The sequence below is a fragment of the Anoplopoma fimbria genome, chromosome 1 (assembly GCF_027596085.1).
Source record: "Anoplopoma fimbria isolate UVic2021 breed Golden Eagle Sablefish chromosome 1, Afim_UVic_2022, whole genome shotgun sequence".
NCBI classification, from domain to species: domain Eukaryota; kingdom Metazoa; phylum Chordata; class Actinopteri; order Perciformes; family Anoplopomatidae; genus Anoplopoma; species Anoplopoma fimbria.
The window spans coordinates 27,466,070-27,487,288 of NC_072449.1; the positions used below are offsets into that span (position 1 = coordinate 27,466,070).

The 21,219-nt window shown below is 43.2% G+C and overlaps 1 protein-coding gene across 1 annotated transcript in view; it reads left to right on the top strand.

Annotated features, from left to right (window-relative positions):
• The window catches only part of ryr1b (ryanodine receptor 1b (skeletal)), a 74,940-nt gene that overhangs the window by 21,465 nt on the left and 32,256 nt on the right, over positions 1 to 21,219 (top strand). The window contains 47 exon segments of the mRNA XM_054606514.1: positions 972 to 1,093; positions 1,320 to 1,506; positions 2,586 to 2,721; positions 2,812 to 2,907; positions 3,292 to 3,410; positions 3,654 to 3,787; positions 3,920 to 4,161; positions 4,255 to 4,447; positions 5,142 to 5,358; positions 5,449 to 5,553; positions 6,214 to 6,317; positions 6,429 to 6,512; positions 6,600 to 6,759; positions 6,953 to 7,100; positions 7,194 to 7,399; positions 7,841 to 8,015; positions 8,169 to 8,377; positions 8,462 to 8,808; positions 9,096 to 9,228; positions 9,482 to 9,642; positions 10,115 to 10,277; positions 10,405 to 10,491; positions 10,776 to 11,002; positions 11,208 to 11,652; positions 11,732 to 12,292; positions 12,426 to 12,626; positions 12,960 to 13,071; positions 13,183 to 13,329; positions 13,484 to 13,757; positions 14,601 to 14,718; positions 14,850 to 14,982; positions 15,259 to 15,353; positions 15,463 to 15,598; positions 15,679 to 15,862; positions 16,121 to 16,232; positions 16,342 to 16,462; positions 16,561 to 16,730; positions 16,845 to 17,065; positions 17,305 to 17,395; positions 17,683 to 17,823; positions 17,936 to 18,099; positions 18,903 to 18,981; positions 19,089 to 19,178; positions 19,379 to 19,519; positions 20,308 to 20,385; positions 20,481 to 20,556; positions 20,656 to 20,779. Of these exon segments, the coding sequence (XP_054462489.1) occupies positions 972 to 1,093; positions 1,320 to 1,506; positions 2,586 to 2,721; positions 2,812 to 2,907; positions 3,292 to 3,410; positions 3,654 to 3,787; positions 3,920 to 4,161; positions 4,255 to 4,447; positions 5,142 to 5,358; positions 5,449 to 5,553; positions 6,214 to 6,317; positions 6,429 to 6,512; positions 6,600 to 6,759; positions 6,953 to 7,100; positions 7,194 to 7,399; positions 7,841 to 8,015; positions 8,169 to 8,377; positions 8,462 to 8,808; positions 9,096 to 9,228; positions 9,482 to 9,642; positions 10,115 to 10,277; positions 10,405 to 10,491; positions 10,776 to 11,002; positions 11,208 to 11,652; positions 11,732 to 12,292; positions 12,426 to 12,626; positions 12,960 to 13,071; positions 13,183 to 13,329; positions 13,484 to 13,757; positions 14,601 to 14,718; positions 14,850 to 14,982; positions 15,259 to 15,353; positions 15,463 to 15,598; positions 15,679 to 15,862; positions 16,121 to 16,232; positions 16,342 to 16,462; positions 16,561 to 16,730; positions 16,845 to 17,065; positions 17,305 to 17,395; positions 17,683 to 17,823; positions 17,936 to 18,099; positions 18,903 to 18,981; positions 19,089 to 19,178; positions 19,379 to 19,519; positions 20,308 to 20,385; positions 20,481 to 20,556; positions 20,656 to 20,779 (7,769 nt within the window).

The following is a 21,219-nucleotide window of genomic DNA, read 5'->3' on the forward strand; positions in this document are numbered from 1 at the left end:
AGTCATGCAGCAATAAACATACGAAGTAATCTAAAATATTGAAATAAACTTAACACCATTAGAGTTTGCATTAAACAGATATTTGTCTTTGAGGTTGCTTGGCTGAAGCTGTTTAGTTTAATGATTTTGTAAAGGTATACAAAATGACAAATAACATGTATAAAACTGACAGGAGGATAAGCAAGAGCTGGATCTAGATCTTTGGGATATATAAGATAAAGCAGAGCTCTCAAACTTTCAGGGTGTCTTAAGGACAAGATAAGCAAACTTCATTTACACAGCCACTAGAAAACGACATTGTCGGAGAAGGACAGAGAGAACTGTGAGGTATATATTTTTTAAAAGGCCACCAAATGAGAAGACTTGGGATATTGTTTGTGTGCAGTCCAGTGTGTGCGTACAACTTATTTTGTAATAAACTGACTTTCTGTTAGGAATGGAGTTCAAGAGAGCGCAGTAGCTACTTATTGTTGGTTAAAAACGGAAGTTGTACGCATTTAATTGCCTCTAATTCATAGCAGTTATGTTATCAAGGAATTTATGGTGAAGGATGTTTTTTTTTTTTACCATGACTTCACTGAAATACCGTCAGGCAAGGAGCTGTACGGGTGGTACTAATTAAGGCTTGGTGTGCATGTACTCTTAATTTGGAGAATTATACCATTGTTATTCAACTGTTATTAGAATTATCACCAAAGCTATTCCTGCTGCCCTTATAGATTTGTGTAGTAGGGTTATGTGAATTGTGGTCCAACTATTCTTTGCTTTATTTTCATCACTTAAGCTGTAGCAACTTGAAATAATGATAACTTCTTCCATAACATGTAATTATTTGCTGTGGTTCTATATGCTGTTCAACTAAATAACAGTGACTGTGCCAATTCTAATTGGACGCCCTGTAGATATTCAACTTTCCACATCAGCAGTCACCTTGAGATACTTTTCAATAATGATGTCGTCCATGTCCCCAGGTCATCCTGCACCAGGAGGGCCATATGGACGATGCCCTAACTGTGTCCCGCTCCCAAACTGAAGAGTCTCAGGCCGCTCGAATGATCTTCAGCACTATGGGCCTCTTCAGGCAGTTCAACAAGTAAGTGTATTCCTTTTTTCAAATGTGGGGGGATGAGTAGAAAATTCTTCCTGACAGGATACAGGGAATTGGTTTTTTTCCCACAAAAACAGACCTTACCTGTGTTTTACGTGCTCTCATTTGTTTATGGTACTAACAGCGTTGTAATGAGGCCATATTTTGAAACATGCAAACTATGAAGCTGTATAAAGAAATGTTTTACATTTTGTTGTATGTATGCTTCCAGGGGTTTGGACTCTCTGAATGGGAAGAACAAGTCACCAGGGACTGTGTCTCTTCCTCTGGAGGGGGTCATCCTCTCTCTTCAGGATCTCATCTTCTACTTCCGCCCTCCCGAGGAAGAACTGGAGCACGAGGAGAAGCAGACCAAACTTCGCTCCCTCCGCAACCGGCAGAACCTCTTCCAAGAGGAGGTAATCTGCAAGCTGCCTGCAAAGCCTCACACACACTCAGATTTGAGTGTGTCTTTGAGGATTTTTTACCATCTGTTCCTATCGCTAAACTTACTTCTTAGGACATTTTGCTAACATATATTTATTTATTGCCTGGAGGTTTACCATAACCTCCATCACAAGTACCCTAACCTACATACCTAAAGCCAGCTCTTAGCAAAACCTTAACATGTAACTCTGACTTTGATCAAATCCCAAGTCTTAACCCAAATGGACAAGATCACACAAAAGCATGCTTTATTGCTTTATTTGTGAGGCCTACCAAACTACCTCCCCTTTTCTTAGAAATGTAACGGGAAAACAGAAAACAATTGTTACGTTCTAGGCGTAAAACAAATAGGCTGAGACACACAAAATATACACATCACTACAGAAATGCACCAGTCGGCAGGGATGCAAAACTCAGAAAAAAGTATTTAATGTACTAGCACTGATGTTTTGCAACTTAACTTTGAGTGATGAATGATGTTATTACTGTGCACAATCTAACATTGCTTGGCTATTACAATTGTAGAGTTATATTATTATTACTCTGTTTGTTAATACAATGAGATATTGTTGAATATCACATCCATGAAGTTGTTCTCAGCAGACAGAAAACAGGAAATATACTTCTAATGTTGATCAACATCAGTGGTATGCTTTTGACTAAATAATTATTAATACCACCAATGATACACTAAAGTGGCCAGGTTGGGAAGCTATAGGTTGATGCGTATTTCTACTTCTTGCATTTAGTGTTGCTTAAAATATGACCCTGTAGCTATACCTTTAAAAAAAAGTCGGTTTCTTGGGATAGTGAGCTATTCCTCCCAGGACTAAAAATACCAAATTTTCGGGACAAACAAAAATCCCTAGAGAGGATTCTAATTGTATTAATGCCAAGCGTTTTACCCTTACTCAAATCAAAAGGTCATACCGAACCCCAACTGTTTATCAACATTATAATAGACCTCATTTTAACCTCAACACTAAAGCCACAGTAATGCCAGCATACAAACAAAATACATATAGAGTGTGTTTCTGTTTTTCTTTCTTAGGGAATGATCACCATCGTGCTGGAGTGCATCGACCGCCTGAACGTGTACAACACTGCGGCCCACTTCTCTGAGTTTGCCGGGGAGGAAGCTGCAGAGTCCTGGAAGGAGATTGTCAACCTTCTTTACGAGCTGCTGGGTAGAATAATCACTATGGACATAACAAATTAAATGCTATCGGTACTGAATAAAGTAACACTATTTCACACTCTGTGTTCCCACTGAACAGCTTCTCTAATCAGGGGGAACCGCTCTAATTGTGCGTTGTTCTGTGACAACCTGGACTGGCTGGTCAGCAAGCTGGACCGTCTGGAGGCCTCCTCAGGTATCCAGTGTGCCTCACATATTCATCGATACCCCTACCAACTTAAAGTTGATCTTAAAAATTGGCTATTTGATTTTAAGGGTTGGCTGCACCTACTGTAGTTATTAGATGCAGGTTAAACCTGTAGACTGTTGTGATGTTATGGGATCCTAAAAACAAACATGCTTTGAATAGAATTTTTAACTGAATAGATGATTAGTGAACTTGTATGCACTTAATTAGGAAGGGTCCTTATGGTTGAGCCATTTATCTCTTTTGAACTGTATTCTTATTAATAATATATATTTATAAACTAGCTTTATTACTGCATTATTGCCTCTGTTACTGCTGTTAAAAAGTGAAATAAAAAATAATTGATTATATTCCTCCTCTCTATTCATGTAGGTATTCTTGAGGTGCTGTACTGTGTGCTAATTGAAAGCCCTGAGGTTCTGAACATCATCCAGGAGAACCACATCAAATCCATCATCTCTCTCCTTGACAAGCATGGAAGGAACCACAAGGTTTGTCTCTTCTTACTTCCAGGAACAGGGTGGGGGAGTAACAATTGCTGGCATGGTTGCCTACTTAACCAAACACTTCTGCAGGCAGAGATTTGGAAAGTTCTAGCATCCTGAAAGCTTATTTGGCTCATAAAAACACTTCTTGGTTATGGGAGTCCTTCAGCAACTGTAGTCAGTGGACGCTTTGCTCTGCCACATTTTAAACATAGGTGATTGTCACGTCTGTCTCGGTCTCACCTTTAGGTCCTGGATGTCCTTCGCTCTCTTTGTGTGTGTAATGGTGTCGCTGTGAGGTCCAACCAGAACCTCATCACTGAAAACCTGCTGCCGGGTCGTGACCTCCTGCTGCAGACCAACATTGTAAACTATGTCACCAGGTACTTCAACGGCTGTTAAGGGAGAGACTGTTAGTTGTCAGGGTCTTTTCTATTTATTAAAAAAGGATATTAACCCCTCTGCCAAATGGCTGCTGTCTGTAATAGTGGATGTCTTTTCTCTTCTGTGCTCAGTGTGAGACCCAACATCTTCCTGGGTACATGTGAGGGGTCCACGCAGTATAAGAAATGGTATTTTGAGATGATGGTGGACTACGTGGAACCCTTTGTGACGGCACAGGCCAGCCACCTGCGTGTGGGCTGGGCTATGACGGAGGGCTACAGCCCCTACCCTGGAGGAGGAGAAGGCTGGGGAGGGAACGGTGTGGGAGATGACCTCTACTCCTATGGCTACGATGGACTGGACCTCTGGTCAGGTGAGATAATTTCCGTTACTGACTTTACTCTATTTCCAACAATGCTGTACGTCTTGTTCTATGACTCCCTCGTTCTCTGCCCCTGCCGTTCAGGCACCGTACCCCGCCAGGTGGCTGCGCCCAATGTACACGCCCTGGCTGCAGACGACGTTGTGAGCTGCTGTCTGGATCTGAGCGTGCCCAGTATCTCCTTCCGTATTAACGGCCACCCAGTTCAGGGCATGTTTGAAAACTTCAATGTGGACGGCCTCTTCTTCCCCGTCATCAGCTTCTCTGCAGGAGTCAAGTAAGTGCAAAATAAAGACTGTGTTCCTATATTCTATACAAGGTTGCTACTTGCTAATTTTATCAATTCACATGCTAATGTCTTTATTTAACCAGTTCAACAGTAAATTAATATAATATTTATTAATGCAATGTTTTAATGCAGGTGCCAAGGCATATTTAACTGTTTCTCAGGTTGTCGGCGTGCTCCCAGTTATGTATGGATACACCTACAGAAGAAGATATAAAAACTGGCAGAATATTTAATATTTTACATGACTTTTAATTCTATTCTTAAATCCTCTAAATTATCTCTCAAATTATCCTTCTAAAACCTGCAGTGTCTTGTCCCCCAGAAGAGATTTTACAGCTGCTTTGTGTGTGTGTGTGTGTGTGTGTGTGTGTGTGTGTGTGTGTGTGTGTGTGTGTGTGTGTGTGTGTGTGTGTGTGTGTGTGTGTGTGTGTGTGTGTGTGTGTGTGTGTGTGTGTGTGTGTGTGTGTGTGTGTGTGTGTGTGTGTGTGTGTGTGTGATCCTCACAGTGCTGAGATGGGGCTATTGGTGAATTGACTGACGAGAGCAGGAATTGAAACACAGGCTCAGGAATTGGCACAGAGATCAAATCAATTATTTCTTCATTATGAGTCTTGTAAAGATCAAGGCACTGTTGCCATATAGGATTTGAGTAGTATATAAAGATCTGCTTCTGTCACCTCAGGGCTCGATTCCTCCTTGGCGGTCGTCATGGCGACTTCAAGTTCATGCCCCCGCCTGGCTACGCCCCGTGCTACGAGGCCCTGCTGCCCAGAGATAGGATGCGTATTGAACCCATCAAGGAGTACAAGCACGACTTCCAAGGCGTGCGCAACCTGCTGGGTCCCACGCTGTCCCTCACCCACACCTCGTTCACCCCCTGCCCCGTGGACACTGTTCAGGTAAAAGCCTCAGACCTCAAATGAGACTGTCAGTAGAGTGTCTGCTGTATTCATTTCTTTGTGTTTGCTGACATTTCTTCGCTGTTTTAGATTGTGTTGCCACCCCACTTGGAGCGCATCCGGGAGAAGCTGGCAGAGAATATTCACGAGCTCTGGGCTGTCACCCGCATTGAGCAGGGCTGGACCTATGGGAGCGTGAGTACTGAGCCAGCACTGCAGTACAGATGCAACAGATGGAGTATTGATTTTACAACCTCAGATTTAGATGATTTGGAGCTCTTGAGTATTGTGGGCTAGTAATTAAAAATGCTACTGTATGTATTAATTTAACAAAAAAGATCAGACTGTATTTTATTGTTTATAATCAATAGGGGCCCAGTATGACTTGTGCACTTAAATAATACTTGGGTCATTTCCTTTTAACTCGAGCATACTGTAAAACTAAAAAAAAATGTTTTCTTTTTCCTGCAACATGTTGCACAAAGTCCCAACCTTTCTCTCTTTAATTTATATCCTTTTCCTTTTCAGTATGCTTAAAAGGCTCGATGTTGATGGGCAGATTTTAAAACCCCTCTTGATAAAACTAAGTGTTTACAGAGAGATGTTGTGCCGTAAAATGAGCGTTGTTAACTGTCTCAGAGGAAGATCAAATGAATGATTCATAAACTATGTTGTTTGCCTCATTTTTATACAATTAATATTCATACTGTTTTTTTTAGGCTTAAATTAATCTTGATGACTTGATTGATCAAGTATCAATCAGATGTAACACATAGATGTGGTCTGAGGCAAACAAAGCGTAAATTAATTTTGTGTTTTTTGGACTTTGTAATTTACTGTCATCTTCCTCCACAGTTCAGAGATGACAACAAGAAACTCCACCCTTGTCTGGTGGACTTCCAGAGTCTCCCTGAACCAGAGAGGAACTATAACCTGCAGATGTCTGGCGAGACTCTCAAGTGAGTTTGTTATTGAGATTCTGTAGAGGTTTCAGTTTGAGAGATGTGTCTAAAACCTGTCTTCCTCATACCCTCACAATCGTTGATGCCTGTGTCATTGTTATCCCACAGGACTCTCCTGGCACTAGGTTGCCACGTCGGTATGGGTGATGAGAAAGCAGAGGAGAATCTCAAGAAGATCAAGCTCCCCAAGACGTATGACGACAGATATTTCTGGTTATATAAATGTTCCTCGTGGTCTTTACTCGAATTTAATTACTAGAACTTTTGTCTGTCCTCTAGCTATGTGATGAGCAATGCATACAAGCCTGCCCCCCTTGACCTCAACCATGTCAAACTGACACCAAACCAGAACCAGCTTGTAGAAAAACTGGCAGAAAATGGGCATAACGTTTGGGCAAGGGACCGGGTACGACAAGGATGGACCTACAGTATTGTGCAGGTATCAATTTCTAATCCTTAATACATCTTTTTCTTTTTTCGTTTAGTCTCATTTATATCAACTCAATTCTCTTACTTAAGACCATGTCCATTTATACAGGTATAGTCCAATTTAGGCTAAGCCCTGTTGCCATTCGAATGTTAATGTTTTTTTTTTCTTTTTATAGCAAGTCGTATTCTCTTATGCGTTTCAGGACATCTTGAATAAGCGAAACCCTCGTCTGGTACCTTACAACCTGCTGGACGAGAGAACTAAGAAAACCAACCGAGACAGCGTCAACAACGCTGTCCGCACCCTCATTGGCTATGGCTACAACATTGAGCCTCCAGATCAGGAGAGCAGTAAGTCGACATGTGTTTATTTAATCCACAATATCATTGACATATCAAATATCTCCATCCTTCTTAATCTTATCTGTCATCTTTCCCCTTCAGGTGGCCATGGCCTGGAGAACACCCGCGGGGACAAGGTACGGATCTTCAGGGCAGAGAGGTCGTACGCCATCACCCAAGGGAAGTGGTACTTTGAGTTTGAGGCTGTGACCACGGGGGAGATGAGAGTGGGCTGGGCCCGTCCGAGTGTCCGCTCTGACACTGAACTGGGAGCAGATGAACTGGCCTACGTCTTTAACGGCAATAAGGTCAGTCCGCAAACTTTCACCTTAATTAAACCAGTGTCTGTATAATTTAAGCAAGGTTATACTGGGAAAATCAAATTCTTATGAAGGTCAAAATAGGTAGTGAGCTTCTTAAAGTTCTTTCCAAAACCTTCTAAAACTTTGATAGACAAAGTTAAGTGTAGATTTCCTGGAAATGATTCACATCTCATTGGTTCAAACTAAAAAATATATTTTGAAGACCTTGATATGTGCAGGTCCCTAAATTTATATCTTGAAAATAAACCTAACCTCATTTTTATCAAGTCAACATTCAGTTGGGCAACACCAAGACAGATATACTGTAAGTGCCCAGAAAGGATTACTAGAGTACACAATAGCATGACAATGATGTCCCTGTTTTTATTTTTATTTTTTTTAATATTTTAAGTAATATTTGAAAATGATTTATTTAACCCTTTCCAGGCTCAAAGATGGCATATTGGCAATGAACCCTTTGGTCGCCAGTGGCAGTCTGGTGATGTAGTCGGCTGTATGATTGACCTGACTGAGATGAACATCATGTTCACACTGAACGGAGAAATGCTGATCAGTGACTCGGGCTCAGACATGGCGTTCAAAGACATTGAAATTGGAGAAGGTAAGAGTCACTGTGTGATTAGTATTAGTAGAAGTAGCGGAAAGGAAGTATCTCTTGACATAAAACTGTCAGGATATTAGCACAACTTCACAGCAATCAGTGAATACTTTTACCAATAACTATCCTGTGTTTTTTTTTTTTTTTTTTCCTCAGGTTTTATACCGGTGTGTGCCCTGGGCCTGTCTCAGGTCGGAAGGATTAATCTTGGGCAGAATGTCAGCAGCCTGCGCTACTTTGCCATCTGTGGCCTACAGGAAGGATTTGAACCATTTGCCATCAACATGAAGCGAGACATTACCATGTGGTTCAGTAAAAGTTTGCCCCAGTTTGTGCCCGTACCCACCGATCACAATCATATTGAGGTAATTACTCAGTGACACTTTTAATGTCTAATGAAAGAAATAAAACCAGATATTTTATTAATCTTTAATCATGTCGTCTACCAGGTCTCCCGCGTGGACGGGACTGTGGACAGCGCCCCCTGTCTGAAGCTGACCCACAGGACCTTTGGCTCGCAGAACGCCAACACAGATATGATGTTCCTCCGACTCAGCATGCCCGTTCAGTTCCACGAGACCTTCAAGTTCCCGGCAGGCACGACCCCTCTCACCCGTACCCTCACCATACCTGAGGAGGAAGTGGTAGTGGTGGAGCCCGACTCGGAGTTTGAGGTTCTGAAGAAGTCTGCCGGCCGCAAGGAGCAGGACGATGAAAAGAAGGAACCGTCCGTACCGAAGGAGATCTCTTTGGAAAATGAGAAGGACTCAGTGTCAGAAAAGGGAAAGAAAAAAGGGTAAGTGTGGAGTCTTTTCAGAGGAGAGTAAAAAGCCTGAAGAATATTTAAGGTGCAGGGTATTATGTAAAGGATTCATCCATCTTCTCTTTACAAAACAAAACATGGGCTGGAGAAGAGCATCCCCCTGACAAACTCAACAACAGACTTATTTTCCATCTTATTGCTTCTGCTACATGAAGTTCACTGATGTTGTGTTAGGTGGTCTCAGATCAGTTCTTCAAGCATTGCCTCAATATAATTTCACGGCAAGTGTACAAATATATGTTATCCTCTTTGCACGTTAGATTCTTCTTCAAGGCCAAGAAGGTTGCCATGACGCCTCTTAACCCTCCTGCTCCTCCGATGGTGCCACGTTTGGTGGAAGATGTGGTCCCTGATGACAGAGATGACCCTGAGTTCATCCTGAATACCACCACTGTGAGCTGAACACTATCCGCTGCTAATAATAGATTTACAGCACATGTTAAAATGATCCCTCCAGATTGTTCAGAGTCACTTGATCAGGCTGGCACGAATTTCTGAGCTTGCTTATAGGGAGGTGACTGTATATTAGGCTCCATCTGACTATTTTAAGTCATCTTAGCATCTCTAGATATTCCACTATCACTGCTCCTAGAAGTCTCTCTTAGATGCCTTCTTGTCTTATTTTCTTCCTTATTTTATATTTCAGTATTACTACTCGTTGAGGATCTTTGCTGGGCAGGAGCCGTCTGGTGTGTGGATTGGCTGGGTCACTCCTGACTACCACCAGTATGATCCAACCTTTGACCTCTCCAAAGTGCGCAGTGTCACTGTTACTGTGGGAGATGACAAAGGCAACATACATGACAGGTAAGTCTTTCCCTCGTTTTAACGGTATTCTATTAACAAGGCCAACGCCAGTACTTGGAGGTTTGTCTCCTGGAGTTGCTGCACGCTCTCCTGAGGGCGAATTAGTCTCCTGTCCATTGTGTGTGTACAAGACAGTGAATAATGGATGGTCTTTCTGTAATTAAAAAAAAAAAAAGTTATTTAAATACAGTGGGAGAAGTAGCTACCAACTTTGATCTTTTTAATGCTTTTACTGTTAAATACACGTAAATTGTGTGCTCCAGTCTTTCCTTTTCCTTCCATTGGAAGTTCTCTGACCTCGAGCATGCAGCTGGAAGATGCAGGGGGAACCCTGTTTCAACTTAACTAATTCTCCCCTTTGTTTTGTTATTGTCTATGTGTGTTGTAACTGTGCACTTGGGATCATCTGTTTAATGTACAACTTCCATATGAAAGAAAACAAGATGAGTTTGTGTTTGCTGTTTCCCTGCAGTATGAAGCACAGTAACTGTTACATGGTGTGGGGAGGAGACCTGGTCAGCAATCAGCAGACCCGCTTCAGCCAGGAGGACATGGTGATTGGCTGCTTGGTTGACCTGGCAACAGGCCTCATGACCTTTACTGCCAACGGAAAAGAGATTAACACCTTCTACCAGGTAAGGAAAGGCTACGCAGTGCAGTTTGTGTGTATTTGAATCTGTGTTTTTTCAGGCTCGCCTTCCAATGAGCTGGATGAGTTATTTTACACTGTGGAGCTGTTAAACCAGATGTGTTATATTTCAGGTGGAGCCCAACACCAAGCTGTTCCCTGCCGTCTTCGTTCAGCCCTCCAATCAGAACATGGTGCAGCTGGAGCTGGGCAAACTCAAGGTAGAACACTACTTTCCCTCACACACTACAGAAACATGAAAGTCTTTTTTTCTCCTCTGATCCAGTTTCTCCAACTTTCTTGCTTTAATTATTCTTCATGCCTAATTCATCTGATACCTCATTTTGATCAACATAACTTGGGTCAAAAAGGATTTCTTATGTTTGTTTAATTGTCACGTTTTCTCGCTTTCTTCCTTCTTAAATCCTAATTGTTTACCTGGTTTTTTTTTTGTGTCTTTGATCGTCTTAACCTCTTACCCTCTTGCTCTTTCTCCCCCTTCCAGAACATCATGCCCATCTCGGCCGCCATGTTCCGGAGCGAGCGTAACAACCCGGTCCCCCAGTGCCCCCCCAGGCTGGATGTCCAGATGCTGACCCCGGTTATCTGGAGTCGTATGCCCAATCACTTCCTCAACCCGGAGGTTGGCAAAGTGAGCGAGAGGTTGGGCTGGATGGTGGAGTGTACTGAGCCTCTCATCATGATGGCTCTGCACATCCCAGAGGAGAACAGGTCAGAGACGGTAGCCCCAGCAGCAAGTTAGTAATAGGGGGGAAATATTAGGCGGTTAGCCACAGATTATCGAACTACACTTGTAAAGGGATGTGGGAGTAGTCTCTGATTTTATCACAATAATCCTGTTGAACAAGCTTGATTTACTTCAGTTGTTATATTTTCTTTCTCAGTTTTGATCCTTGAGTCTGTCTTTGTCTCTCAGGTGTATTGACATCCTGGAGCTGTCGGAGCGTCAGGATCTGATGAAGTTCCACTACCACACCCTCATGCTCTACTGCGCCGTGTGTGCACTCGGCAACAACCGAGTGGCCCACGCCCTGTGTAGCCACGTGGATGAGTCCCAGCTCTTCTACTCCACTGAGAACACCTATCTGCCCGGACCCCTCCGCAGCGGCTACTACGACCTGCTCATCAGCATTCACCTGGAGTCTGCCAAGCGGGCTCGCCTGGGCACCAACAGGGAGTTTATCGTCCCCATGTCCGCGGAGACGCTCAGCATCCACCTCTATCCTGATGCAAAGAAGGCCCATTCTCTGCCCGGTGTCGGCCTTACCACCTGCTTACGACCCAAGCTGCATTTCTCGTCCATCAACTTCGTCGGCACGGACCCTGACTTGTACACCCTCAGTCCTGTTTTCCCCCTGCAGGTAAGAGACCGGTTGCATTTGAGAAATGTAATGAAACTTTAGTTGCCTTTTGCTTATTTTTTTTCTCATCCCCCTCCAGGAGTTGAAGACCAGGGCGATTAGCATGTTAACAGAGGCTGTGCTGGATGGGAGCCAGGCCATGCGGGATCCAGTAGGAGGCAGCGTGGAGTTCCACTTCGTCCCAATCCTGAAGCTGATCAGTACACTGCTCATGATGGGCATCTTCAACGATGAGGACAGCAAGCACATCCTCAAGATGATCGATCCCAATGTTTTCAGTGGAAAGGAGGTGCAGGACAAGGAGGGAGAGAAAGCCGAGGAGGGTGGAGCTGCTGAGGAAGCAAAGGCGGGGGAGGAAACGGAGGAGGAAGCTGAGACAGATCTTGAGGATGAAGGGGTCGGTGACGAGGAAGAGGAGCTGAAAGATTTAGGAGGAGAGCTTAAGGAGGAAGATGCTGAGCCTAAGGAGGAGGGAGAAGAGGAGGAGAAGGAGGTAGAGGCCAAAGAAGTAAAGGTGGATGGAGAGAAGGCAGAGGAGGAGAAGGAGGCGGAGGCAGTGGAGGCAGAAGCGAAAGATGAGGAGGAGGGTCTAGAGGAGGGATTGCTCCAGATGAAGCTACCAGAGTCTGTCAAACTGCAGGTCATTATATTTCATATTCAAACCCTGTCTGCTGTCCATCTGTATGCATCTGCACAGTATTCATATCCTTGAAATATCTGAGAAATTTGTACATATTCTACATTCTTAAACACTTCTCCTCTACCTCTCCCAGATGTGCACACTACTGCAGTACTTCTGCGACTGCGAGCTGCGACACAGAGTGGAGGGCATCGTGGCCTACTCCGACCAGTTCGTCAATGACATTCAGAAGAACCAACGCGTTCGCTACAACCTGTTAATGAGAGCCTTCACCATGTCGGCTGCTGAAACTGCACGCAAGACCCGCGAGTTCCGTTCACCACCACAGGACCAGGTACTGATGAACCAGAATAACCAACTAGGAGCCATGTGGTTTGGATTTTAATTGGATTTTAAAGTAAAGTTTTACTTTTAGATGGCTAATTTCTAAGAAAAGTGAGAACTGACTTTGAGATGGGCTTGTATCAGAAATTCTTGTGTGAAGCTTGTTTTTAAGGCAGACCGGGTGTTATGTCTCATGTATGAGGGAGAACGCAAGAACAAATACATTCTGTATTGCAAAAAACCCTGAGAAACCCCTGAAAATGTATGAAATGAAATGACTCATTCCAAATAAAAAGAAGCAAAATATGCTGATGAGGTTGTTTTTCCTGTGTTCCTCCTCAAGGTTCTCCTGCTGACCAACTTTAAACACAATCCTGAGGATGAGAACAGTCCAGTTCCCGAGGAGGTGCGGGACACTCTGGTAGAGTTCCACATTGACCTCCTGCTTCACTGCGGTAAGACGATTTTTAAAGATGCTGCGTGTTTTTTTTACTCTGCAGGTGTGGATGACTTTTCATGTTCAAGTGTTTTGGGCTCTTAATGCTGAATTCCCATTTCACTCCCAGGTATACATATTGAGGAGGAGACAGAGGAGGAAGAGGTGGACTCCTCGCTGAGGGGCAGACTCCTCAGTCTGGTCGATAAGATCAGGAGCTTGCGCAAGAAGAAAGAGGAGGAGGAGAAGCCAGAAGTCGAGGAGGAAGTAAAGCCCAGTAAGAGGAGCAGCCACATGATATTTACAGTCTCGGTTAATTGGCAAATTCAGTCCCCAAAAAAAGCAAAATCAGCCTTTATGAATCCATACCAATCAAAAACATGATATTACATAACCGACTACCTGTACCTCCTTGTGTCCACTCCACTAAGGCACGCTTCAAGAACTGATCTCCCACACCATGATCCACTGGGCCCAGGAGTCGTTCATTCAGAACCCTGAGCTGGTGCGCCTGATGTTCAGCCTGCTCCACCGGCAGTACGACGGCCTCGGCGAGCTGATCCGAGCGCTGCCCAAAGCCTACGCCATCAATGCCGTGTCTGTTCAGGACACCATGGACCTGCTCGAGTGCTTGGGACAGATCCGTTCGCTGCTCATTGTCCAGATGGGCCCAGAGGAGGAGCGGCTCATGATCCAGAGCATAGGGTCAGTATGAACTCGTGCATCAGTACTGGTGATAAAGAGGGGACATTTCCTATTTCATAATTAAATTTTTCAAAAATATATTTTTGTCAAAAGCTCCAAGCTCCACTTCAAAAACCTCAGGAAAAAATATTGTTACAAAAACAGAATTTTTTTTTGGTGTGTTATTTGTTTCTTTATTACATCGAAGCAGAAAGCACAATTTGCTGGAGGATGCCAGATGTAAGGAAGCAAATCTCTGGCATATAATTTGTGTCCGGGCAGAGTTTGACACTGACCTGCCTCCTGCAATGTTCCGCATTTTTTTTTTTAGGAAAAATTGATTTTTCAAGCAAAGCGTCCAGATGAATACAAGTTTGACATTTTAATAACTGCTTGTAAAATAGCTCTCACAAGGCGCTGGCTGCTTTGGTACAAGAGTGGATAGTTATATTAAATGACATCTATGCTATTGAAAAGATTACTTTTTATCTTTGTATTCAGAAATGTGTGTTCATTCAATTCTGAAACAAGTGGGTCAGGTATGTAAAACCCTTTCAGAGAGATTTTGTTGAGATATCGAATGAATGAACCTGTAATGTTTTTTAAGCTTAGGCAACCTCATCGACTTCTATTCCATTCTCTTTCGAGTCCTTCCCCTGACATATATTTTTTTCATTGCTTATGTGGGCACACTTCCAAAATTCACAAAGTTACCCAATTTTTAAAAATTGCTTACGGCAGAAGGAAGAAAAATATTTTAAAAAATCTCTAGGCTCATCCTGCCCTAAAGTCTCAATCTGCTATTGTTTTCCAGTATGTCATCAGAGCCTAACCAATCCAATTTATTTTTTTGTAATTCTTCAGGAACATCATGAACAACAAGGTGTTCTATCAACACCCCAATCTGATGAGAGCCCTTGGTATGCATGAGACTGTCATGGAAGTGATGGTCAATGTGTTGGGCGGAGGCGGAGACTCTAAGGTAATTGTTATTATTTTCAGTCTTACTTTATCTGTCCTATTTAGTCTAACCGGTATAATTGTCCTGTTGGACAGTTGAAATTATTTCAGCCCAGAGTAGACTGACCCTATCATTTCACTTTTTCTCTCCAGGAGATCAGATTCCCCCAAATGGTGACCAACTGCTGTCGTTTCCTGTGCTACTTCTGCCGCATCAGCCGACAGAACCAGCGCTCCATGTTTGACCATCTGAGCTACCTGCTGCAGAACAGCGGCATCGGCTTGGGTCAGTATCCGCTAGCTATTACACTGTAAAGGTGATGTATACATGGGGCAACTTTTTTCCCAGATTTTATTTAGACGTGTTGATTTGTTTTTATGTAAAATATTGTTGAAACTATGTTGAAAAAGATTACATTCTAAACTTTCTCCATAATCGGAGGCCCTGTGAAATGTTCCCCAGAGAGCAAAAAACCAAACATATAGAAAAGATATAGAATGACAAGCCTGTATCTTAGGCAGAGAACAAACAAATGCAGATGTACTTGTTTTACATGTGCAGGCATGCGTGGGTCCACACCTCTGGATGTGGCTGCTGCTTCTTGCATTGACAACAATGAGCTGGCCTTAGCTCTACAGGAGCAGGACCTGGAAATGGTATGAGAGAAAAAAAAAAAGATGACGAGAAAGAAATGCATGAATGGGTAAAGTGGCCTTGTTAGCTTCTAATCTCTATTGGTGTCTCCTCACATGCGTGGTGATGCAGGTGGTGACCTACCTGGCAGGCTGCGGTCTGCAGATGTGTCCAATGCTCCTCTCAAAGGGCTACCCTGACATCGGCTGGAACCCCTGTGGAGGAGAGAGATACCTGGACTTCCTCCGCTTTGCTGTCTTTGTTAACGGTCAGCACCGCCCATGTACTGATTACATTTGATGTTTTGAGATGACTGTAACTGTCGCTAACATTTGGATGCTTTCACAGGGGAGAGCGTTGAGGAGAACGCCAACGTCGTGGTGCGTCTGCTCATCCGGCGGCCCGAGTGCTTCGGCCCAGCCCTGAGAGGAGAGGGTGGGAATGGTCTGTTGGCCGCCATGGAGGAGGCCATCAAGATCTCAGAGGATCCGGCAAGGGATGGACCCACTGTCAAAAAAGACAGACGCTTCATGTAAGTGAACTTTGACACAATGAAGCACCTGAGTACATTTTTTTTTTGCTTTTTTTTGCTTTTTTTCAAACAATTATCCGGTTAGTTTCTGTTTAATGAGTGTTGGGCAATCGAAAGCAAAATTAACCAATGCTAACATCAATAGTTAGTGTAGTAGATGTGATTCAAGCTGCACCGTTTGACTCAAATAACAATTTTGACAAATGAATTAATGGGCATTGTTATAAATCTATGAAACGTGTTTTTCTTGATTGGCAGGTTCGGTGGTGAGGAACAGCACGAGGAGAACCGTGTACATCTGGGAAATGCCATCATGTCCTTCTACTCGGCCCTCATCGATCTGCTGGGTCGCTGCGCCCCTGAGATGCATGTGAGTAGAACGGCTTTTCACAGCATTGATTACTCTTGAGCCTCCGGGTGCTTTAGCTCAGAGCGGCGGTTGGTCTCACACAGCGTGTCGTAAATGTTCATGTCAACAGCTGATCCAAGCAGGCAAGGGTGAAGCTCTCAGAATCAGGGCCATCCTGAGGTCTCTGGTTCCAATAGAGGACCTGGTGGGAGTCATCAGCTTATCCGTCCAGATTCCTGCCTACGGCAAAGGTGAGTTATTAAGTTGGAATCATGTATGGACGCGCTGTGCAATATTTGAGCATATTTTGTCACCGTCCTGCATCTGATTTCTTCTGTCCAAACCACAGATGGTCAGATTATTGAGCCTAAAATGTCAGCCAGTTTTGTGCCGGACCACAAGGCCTCCATGGTGCTGTTCCTCGACAGAGTGTATGGAATTGAAAACCAGGACTTCTTGCTTCATTTGCTGGAGGTGGGCTTCCTGCCCGACATGAGAGCTGCAGCCTCTCTGGACACGGTGAGTAGGAAAAGACACAGCAAGAGAACTGTCACTTCTGTCAACTCCGTTGAAATCGTTTGGAGTATTACACTGGGTACAAACAGTTTTTCCTGTCTTCCTCTCCGATTCTAGGTGTCATTCAGTACGACTGAAATGGCCCTGGCACTGAACCGATACCTCTGTTCGGCTGTGCTGCCTCTACTCACCAAGTGTGCCCCGTTGTTTGCTGGGACGGACCACCGGGCCATCATGATCGACTCCATGCTGCACACCATCTACCGCCTGTCCCGAGGCCGAGCCCTGACCAAGGCTCAGAGGGACGTCATTGAGGAGTGCCTCATGTCGCTCTGCAAGTCAGTACCAATCCTCATCTCTCTATTTGGAAACGTGTGAATGATAATTGAGCATCTGAATGGTTGTAATAACTAGGGTTGGGTAGCGAATTACTTTTTCGGTATAACATGGAGAGTAAAGTACTGTAAAAGGTACCATTGTGTACGGGTAAAGAATTCCCGGTATCTGTACTGGAAAGACACAAAAAACTTTTCTGAACAGCTACATTCCTCATGGAGCATTTCGATGACCTTCACAGGTACCTTCGACCTTCCATGCTGCAGCATCTGCTCAGACGGCTGGTATTTGATGTGCCCATCCTCAACGAATACGCAAAGATGCCTCTCAAGGTTTGCTGCCATTTAACTCAAATGTATTTTTTATTTTACAGCAATGAAATAAAACATATTTAATAGGAATAAAAAGGAATGCAACAGATATTCACCCAATCTGTGTTTGAGAAATGCAATCAATTAAAATACAGAAAAGTATGCATAACCAACACATAGATCACATCACAGTGATTATTCTATTTGCTAATAGTTGTTACATGCAGTAATTACCAGTAAATAGCTTTCTTGGAAAAAACATGTATTAATTGTATATTTTATTTGGATCTGTGATTCAATTGTTTCAGCTGTTGACCAATCACTATGAGCGCTGCTGGAAGTACTACTGCTTGCCTAACGGATGGGCGAATTTCGGGGTGACCTCAGAGGAGGAGCTTCATCTTTCTCGTAAACTCTTTTGGGGAATCTTTGAGTCTTTGGCGCACAAGGTGAGAGAGGAATCTCTTGGTGTCCAAGCACAGTTTTCAAACTGCGTGATCACACAGTCTTAAAGCTCATGTCATTATCAACCTGACTTCTCCGCTGTTATCTGTACTTCAGAAATACGATGCAGAGCTCTTCAAGATCGCCATGCCCTGCCTCTGTGCTATAGCGGGAGCCATCCCGCCTGACTATGTGGATGCCACCTACTCCTCTCACGTGGAGAAGAAGGCCTCTGTGGATGCTGAAGGCAACTTTGACCCCAAACCAGTGGAGACCACCAAGTGAGCAGAGAAATATAATACAAGACAGTACAAAAATAGTTCACACAAGTTCCAATACTGATTGTTCTCTAAAGGAATACTTCACCCACAAAATGAGCCTTTTTACAATCAAATACTCAGTGAATGTTACCTTGCATGTCTCCACAGTGAACAGAGAATCCAGAAACGGAGTCTTGATGACTTGAAGTAAATGGGTGCTGCATTTGGCAACAGCAAAACTGTATCAAAACATAAATACTCTCACTACTTCCCAAAACACATAAAGCATTAATGTTAAAAACACTCACAGGACTCACACGGACAAGTGGCGCGCCTGCACACACGTGAGATTGTTTATGCAGAAGTTCTTCGTGGTGTGAGAGTTTTTAATCAGATGTTCTGATCTAGTTCTGCTGTTGTTAAACGAGGCCCCCCTCTACATTCATTCAACAAGACTTTCCTCCGTTTATTTGGTTCTCTGTTCACCATGGAGGTGTGCGAGAAAAACGAGGTGACACAGGGTGAGTGATACAAATGGTCATTTTGGGGGTGAAGTGTACGTTTAATCCACAATGATGCTATTCATTTTAACAGCCACTAAACATTATTTCTTAATTTTATATTATTTCACATCTCTTGAATGCACATCTCATTTAAAAAAGAAAAAAAAAAGCAATAACTGTGAGGAAAACAGGCGGGATGTCATGACCTAAGCACTAAAAGGGAATTACATATTTAATTCACAGGTTACAACCGACCTAGTTTAATAAATAGTGGATGGTATTCATTACCTCACACCAAATATGAATATAACTTATTCACAGCACCATCATCCCAGAGAGGTTGGATGCCTTCATCAACAAGTATGCAGAGCACACTCATGACAGATGGGCCTTTGAGAAGGTCAGTTACTAAAAATGTATATCACCAGATATAAAAGTGCCTATTTGTCTTTTTGAAATCGTTTGATACGTTGTAATAATTATGTAAATGGTAAAATCTAATTTCAGATTCAGAACAACTGGACCTACGGAGAGCTGTTGGATGAGAACGCTAAGTCTCACCCAATGCTGCGGCCATACAAAACCTTCTCTGAAAAGGTAATGATTCTTCTGTCTGGTCTGAATCCTGGTCATCTGCACACAGGTACTTAAATGTAACTAAGCAGGAATAAACCAGTATTCCTGAGCCATGAACGTCTCATCTCTGATTCCATGTGATCTTTCCAGACATTCTGAATACAGTGTGTTGTTTAAAGGCTCACTGTCCGGCTCTAAATCCTCTTCTCCCTGTTCCTCAGGACAAGGAGATTTATCGTTGGCCCATCAAAGAATCCGTCAAAGCCATGCTGGCCTGGGAGTGGACCTTGGATAAAGCCAGGGACGGGGAGGGAGAAGTGGAGAAGAAGGCCGCCACACGCAAGATCTCCCAAACCGCTCAGGTAAAAGAGAGAGGAGAGAAAAAAACACTGTATTAGAATAATTGTCTTTGAGATTAATTTGTGTTCTGGACTTATTATTTGCATGTTGAAATCATACCCTCTGTTTTAGTAAGTGGCTCTGGAAGAATATATATTTTTTGTGTAGCTCTTTCCAGGTCACATGGTGGTGAATGGTTTTGTGTGGCTACACCAGGAAGCTACTTGACATCCTCCTAGATTATCTTTTTCATACATGTTCTGTTATATATGTCATTTGACATATGGATTTGCCTATCATGTCATTTTAATGTTACTCTATACACACATTATCTATTGCACGCCTCTCCGTCCTGGGAGAGGGAGCCGTCCTCAGTTGCTCCACCTGAGGTTTCCTCCACTTTTTTCTTTCCCTGTTTACGGGTTCTTTCCTAAACTTGTGTGAGGATCTAAGGACAGAAGGTGTCTTAAGTTGTACCGACTGTAAAGCTCCTGGAGCAAATTTGTGATTTTTGACATTGGACTATATAAATAAAATTGACTTGAATAACGTTATTATGTCAAACTCAGCTGTCCCTTTAGGTCTTTAGGTCTTAAAAAGGGGTGAAAATAATCAGACCTATCTGTTCACAGTACACACTTGTTGTGACCCATTGAAATCAGTATTCTTGAACATACTGCACTTAAATGGGTGAAACAATGGTGAAATTAAAGCAGTTATCTTTTTGTGGCATGCCTCCTGGAGTCCTCTAGAGGTCCCTTAACGTCACATGGAGAACCATGTGTCTGAATGATGTGTTTTCTGTCTTCAGGCCACTTATGATCCCAGTCACGGCTACAACCCTCAGCCAATAGATATCGCAGGAATGGCTTTATCCAGAGAGCTGCAGGTACGTATCTTCCATCACAGCACTGATAACTGTAGGTCTCATATTTTGGACTGTCAGGAGCCTGACTATATGATGTTGTCACCCTCAATGTGCAGTCTATGTCCGAGCAGCTGGCTGAGAACTACCACAACACATGGGGCAGGAAGAAGAAGCTGGAGCTACAGTCCAAAGGTAAGAGGGGTTTTCTAAGACACATACCCATCTGAAGAGCTTGTTTTAGTGATAGTTGCTAGTTTGCAGTCTGTTGAGTCCAAAAATGACCTCTGTTAGGTGGCGGAACACATCCTCTGCTCGTGCCGTATGACACCCTGACGGCTAAGGAGAAGGCCAGGGACAGGGAGAAGGCCCAGGACCTGCTCAAGTTCCTGCAGCTCAATGGATATGCTGTGACAAGGTGAGCAGGAAGTCCTCACCATTCACTTTAAGATCAGTGTTGGGTTAGGGTACGACCATTTCTTTTATGCTGCAACATTTTGGCTGCTATGCTCTGAGTGATCCAAAATAAGGTAGCTAGCCGTCTAAACAAAAACAGAACTTTTATATCTTGGTCTATATCAAATGCGTTTTTTATTGTAACAAATTTTTCCATGTTTTAGCCGAAAAGGGCGGAACTTTTAAGAGTTTGTTGAAAGATTGACATCATGAAACATGGGGGGGAAATGACATGAGTGAAGGTTTCCTCCCTCCCCAAAAATGTTACTTTGGTCTCAATAGAATAGTAGCCATTTTTTCTTTTTCAGAAGTTGAGAAATTACAAACGGGGTGAAATTACTCACTAAAAGACGAAAATGGCAATAAAAAAAAATATATAAAAAATACATAGTTATTTAGCAA